This window comes from Pinus tabuliformis, chromosome 9 (genome assembly GCF_031772625.1).
Source record: "Pinus tabuliformis cultivar Carrire ecotype Pingquan chromosome 9, CPIR1, whole genome shotgun sequence".
Lineage (NCBI taxonomy): Eukaryota > Viridiplantae > Streptophyta > Pinopsida > Pinales > Pinaceae > Pinus > Pinus tabuliformis.
Window position 1 is genome coordinate 1553106112 of NC_142307.1, and position 5821 is coordinate 1553111932.

Sequence of the window (5821 nt, forward strand, 5' to 3'; positions counted from 1 at the left end):
TAACATAAAGAACAAAACAGTTAATCTCATCCTCTCATCAATAATCACTATTAAGTTGTTTACATATTTTACTCTTCAGTGAGCCAATGAAGTGTAATTAAGATGGCCATCATTCTAATGTCGCCAATGGAGTGTAACCATAAACTCATCCGATAGAGATCAACCACAGAATAATGTCAAGTTTTTGTGTCGTGAGATATCAACTTAGTCTTCTTTATATATTTGTTTCCAAGGTTTTTTGCTGGGCACCACACGCAGGTTGTTGGGCAGAGGTTCCACAATCCACGGATTAACAGCGCATACAGGGTCATTAACAAATGCGAAACTACAAAGATGAAAAAATGCCAGGTGTCAACCTTAAAATGAAAGGGACGACAAAAGGGACGACGAAAGTCTCTTTCAAAGGGAAGGCCTATCGACCTAATTAAAAAAATAAAAAATAAAAACTTTCATTCGTAACCTCACCACCAGAATAAACCACTTATATAGGTTTAAGCCCAAAGTACGATTGTTTCCCTTATATAGGTTTAAGCCTAAGTACGATAGCTTCCCTTTAATATATATTTGACACTCTTTTTCTACACTATGTGATTCAATATTTACAATCTTAATTAAAATATATAGAATTGTAATTAAAAAATTATATCAACCATCCTAGACCGTTCTATAATCAGTTCGCCAAATCTGTATTAAAAGTCTGAAACATCGATTCAGATATATTTAAAAGATTAGCTCGAATTTGAAAATGGATTTAGTACCCAATTAAAATGGATCTAGAACTTAAAAAGAGGAGATGCTAAGAATTTTGATCACGTAACCACATGTTCTTCTAAGCACTGTTCACCAGTAAGAAATAATTGTGATGTTCGGCTTTACAGATGATTCAAAATTGAATTCAGTCACAACAATTATCTAACAATTTGTTACATTCCAACTAATAAATGCCTTTTCCTTTACATCTAAGTTTCTCATCTGAAAGATACAGGTCTATATATTCCATGATGCAGGAATACCCAACTTCCAAAATCCGCCATTCTTTATTGATCCACTAACTCAAATATACAAAGAATCGAGATATCTGTACATACAAAATGCAGAGATGTAATCATATTTACAAAGAATCGAGATATCTGTACATACAAAATGCAGAGATGTAATCATATTTACAAAGAATCGAGATATCTATACATAAAAAAATGCACCACTGGATTACATTTACCATTCATTGCCATTCTAAGTTGTAACCTGTTTCTTCTTCATCATTCAGGGAAAAGACTCCCTCTGCATATTCTTTCAATGCAGTGTCATTCACCTCGCAGAACATATTCTCCCATCCATGGGGTTTGATGGCCCTGTTACCAAGTCCTGGAGTTCGATCTTGGGACCTGGGATTCCTAGAATCCTTCCAATCCACAACATAGGCAGACACCCTCCTCCGAAACTTAGCCTTGAACTCACTCCAAGCCTGGTATTTGTAGTGATTGATCACTGCCTTGGAGGCATTCAGATACACTGTTCTGTATCTCTTCTTCAGCTGGAAGCGATGTATTACATTGAGTAACGAAGGAGAAGCAGCTTCTAGAAGAAGTATGGATTTGTAGCGCTTCTCCTGCTTTTCCCTGCAAGTGTACCCTTGAGTAACCCCTTTCTGAGGGTGTTCATGAAGGCCCGAAGGCCCAAAGTTTCTGCATCTCATAGAGATTTGCCCTATCATTGCAGCCCCTCGTTTACGCACTGTACTGAGATTTGTCACTAATTGCCACAAAGCTGCTTCTGATGTAGAATTCATTAATGGGTACTCCAGATTGACTTTGGGTTTGAGTTGCTTCAGCCATGAAGGAGAGAATACAAATTCATCCACGTCTGTGTACATCATCCATTGGCACTTGTCTTTAGCCATGAGAGCACAGTGTGAGAATCCAGATTCCTGTGTCTTGGCCCATGGCCATGGATGCTTTTTTATCATGTATTTTTCTGATGATAACCCTGCAAGAGTTTCTTCCAGATTGTCTTCACTGTTGTTATCATACAGAAAGAAGTGTTTTACACCCAGATGGGAATGGTAGATAACCCATTCTCTTATGTATTTTGCAACGTTGAACACCATGGTGCAGGCACATAAATTCATTTTCTCTACATCATGATCTGTTTTGTTTAAATCATAAGTTGGTGGGATTTCATAATAAGCAACTGAAGGGATTGATTTCCCACGAATTCCAAGAGTGATTTTGGAGCCAATGAGGTCATAACGACTTGGTTCACTGGGATGCTCACATCTAAAGATTTCTTGTGCAGAGAGTGTGACCCTAGTTTCAATGGTATTATTGAATATGCAGCGTAGATATTTGGGCTCAATGTTGAGTCCCTGTCTATTGTTAATCCCTTTGGCAAATAGAACAATATCCTCGTCTGTAGCAAAACTCTCATATACCATATAATCCCATTTGATGGGGATGGAATAATCAATAGAACCCAATTTAGTTGTGATGTCTGGTAAATCTGAGCTATAATTAGAGGTGCCCACCAGGGCAACTGATGTTGCAGACCAGTGGGTGTCTGGTGGGGGTGGCTGGCATCTGACTGCAGCTCGTGGTTGGGTGGAAGATCCAAATTGCAAATAATCGATGCCATTAACTGTTGTATTGATTTCTGGCGAGAATGAACAGCTGAGTAATGATTTGTGGGATATCAGTTTGGAATCTGCAGAAGGCAGGCGAACTAAGAAGAGGATTTCTTCTGGAAGAAGAACGATGTCTTGAATGAAAGAAATCCCATGGGTTTGCTTCACGCTTGGGTTTTCCATTAGGGCATAGTTCTCTCTAATTCCTGCCTGTACTGTATAATCGTCCGGTTCTTTGTCCATTAAACTTTCTTGCAGACTTCCATATAAAAACAGAGGAAAACCAGTTAACCTTGTCTCAGTCTTAACCCTGTATAATGTAACTGCAAAACCAAGAAGAAAGCAGCAATTCAAGAAGATATTCAACTGCTGTTCATCTTTAATAAACGCCCCAGTTAATCAAAACTACACAAAAATGATGTACATACATCAAGAATCTACGCCCCCAAATTGAGCCCCTGACTCAAACTTTGTTAAAGTGACCTAATAACTGATTTCTTGCTACCTCCCAAGAATTAACCAGGAATTTCAGTTTAGCTTCTGACATGTATTGAGTACTTGTTACAGTGTACGGATCAATATGCACATAAATACACAACACAGCTTTGGACTCCATATTGTCATCATACCATGGGAAGCAAGGCTTTAACATTATACATGCATAATGAGAATAAGAGTAAGAAGAAATTAGCATAAAAATGAATTCCTTACCCGAATAGACATGCAACGAACCTCCAAACGCTCGAGATTGGGAAGTCTCTCGAGTAGCTTGTAGAAAGGAACCAACATCTTTTCAAGCGATGGCCAAAGTCCAATGTCAAGTTCCTTCAAAGTTTCGAAACTCCCCACTATCCCAAGAAACCTCTCTGCCGATAAATTGTTTGCTTCCTCTTGCCACAAATGTTTTTCCGTTGTTGAACGACATGGTGTTTCAAATAAAGAGTGGAGAAAGCATTGATTGCTACTGTTAGTTCCTTGTGGGTTTGCTCACCGCTCAGGCGGGAAATGCAATTGCCTAACGAACGCTAATCTTCCAGGGAATAAAATGTCGTTGTTAGTTGAAATTACAAGTTTAGAAACAAATGACGAGGCTTTGGGAAATTGTTTGAAGGGGTTTCCTTGTGTTAAGAATCAGGGAAGATATGGCTATATTGATGTGTACATGGACACTTATTTTGTCAGGACTGTTTGCACAGAAAAAAAGCAAGGAGCTATTAGTCCTCCTGAACTTTTCGAAGGAGGAGAAGCATGGAATGAAGATGCTAGCCCACCACCTAAGGCAAGGAAAATTTCTTTGGGAGACGTACCTAAGGTCATGAAAGTCAGGAGTCTATGGGATGGCAACTTTAACACTATGGGATGCTATGACAAATATTTCAAAGAGAATACAAAAAGCCCCGGGTTGCAGTACATGCCTTTGCGACGTCCCATGGCAGCATGCAAAGAGCTTGTGGAGCTTTCTGCAGCTAGAGGCACACGAGATGACATTAGTGTAATGATTGTTGACCTCAGGCATTTCTGCCCAAGTGGCTGATGTAAGAGGAGCCCAAATGTTCGCTTAATGCACCATTTTCAACACCATCTTGCACATACCCCCATGTCAAAGACCCTCTGCTAAGCTGATCATGGTTGGAATTTCAAAACAAAACCATTTGTCAAATTTGACGGTTCTCACACAACCCCACCCATCTTCACACTTTCAACAAAATATCTGGAAGATTTTGCAAATTTTTTAACTATATTGGCCCTCTATTCCATCCCTGAAGCTGATTCACTAGTCATATTGTTATTACAAATCCAACAGGTTGGACTGGTTCAAAGTCAGGCGGTAAGAGGAAAAAGAAATTGAGAATAACAGGAAAAAATAAGAAACAAAGGGACCAATGTTGGCACATTTGATGTATGATAATAAAATTCCCATTCTTAGATTTGTGTAATTCGTTGGATGTTTTTAATAGGTTGTCATGGTTGGATACACCATGAGTTTTGTATATAGGAGAGCTAATTCAATTGACTGTTTTGTTCTAACAAGAAGTTATAAATATATCTAACACTGAAGCACTGAAGCATTGGTGGGTGATCCTCATCACGATTAGAACGAAGCCGAGATGTCAGTATAGAGCTCCTTGAAGGTGAAAGACCATGGTTGGCACTGCTCAAGCCCAGATTCTCCTGAACTTGCTGCCTGAGACAGGCTTGGAGAAACTGTAACATTGCTCAATGGAGATATCATCACTGGTGACCCTGCATGCATCTCTTTTCCTGATTCCACTTCACTGCAGTGAAGGGGATCTGCAGGAACCCAATACAGGGGAGCTGACAATGGCAGCCATACAAAATGCAATGAGGGACTAATAAACACTGCAAAAGTACAATGAGGCTAAGGCCTTACACAACTGTTAAGGCCTTACACAACTATTCATTTGCACTACCCGTTAAGCGTTAATTTAGCATACAATATTGATGGGTGCATGAGACCCTTTATAAGTAATATAGCCGTTTGTGAAACGGTCCAATAACTCACTAATTTTCTGCATTTGACTTTTACCAATAATTGGGAGGGTGCTACAGCGTATGGACTATATTAATATTTGAAGTAGTGTTTGATATTTTGTTGGTAAAAGTCATTAAAATGTTAATTTTATTATAATTAGTTTAGATTTTTTCTATATTAATATTTGAAGCAGTGTCTGAGATTTTATTGGTAAAAATGATTAAAATGTTAAGTTTATTATAATTTAGTTAGATTTATTTTAATTTGAGATTTATTAATTTTAATTTGAGATTAATTTTAATTTTAACGTGAGATTAATTTTAATTTGAGATTTATTAATTGTTGGGAGGGATCAAATTTCAGCTTAATTTTTTTTTTGAGTGTAAAATTTGAAGAAAAATTTGTATATAGAGATCTGATCCTTTTCAGTATTTGAGAGATCCAGAATTATTAAATTCATTTTAAATTAAAAATAATAAATATATTAATTTATATTTATCATAAATTTATTAATTTATAATTATAAAAGTAATAAGTATTTATATGTTAAATATTGTTATAATTTTATTTAATTAATAAAAACTATAATTTTTTAAATATTTCAATAAATAAATAATTTTTCATAAAACTTTAACCTATAAAACTTAAAAAGTAAAACTCTTTCAAAATTTGTTGTCATTTTATTTGTTTAATCATTTTATTAATAT

The 5821-nt window shown here is 36.7% G+C and overlaps 1 protein-coding gene across 1 annotated transcript; it reads right to left on the reverse strand.

The window, feature by feature from the left end:
- Nucleotides 1-737: 737 nt before the first annotated feature.
- LOC149154531 (glycosyltransferase family 92 protein At1g27200-like) lies at nt 738-3510 on the reverse strand. The gene has a single exon (XM_089441602.1). It carries the CDS (start codon nt 2861-2863, stop codon nt 1223-1225), a length of 1641 nt encoding a protein of 546 aa, XP_089297728.1. The 5' UTR covers nt 2864-3510; the 3' UTR covers nt 738-1222.
- Nucleotides 3511-5821: the final 2311 nt, after the last annotated feature.

What these genes read in the sequence shown, in the direction of transcription:
- LOC149154531 (XM_089441602.1), bottom strand. Translation starts at nt 2,863, where the DNA reads ATGGACAAAGAACCGGACGATTATACAGTACAGGCAGGAATTAGAGAG.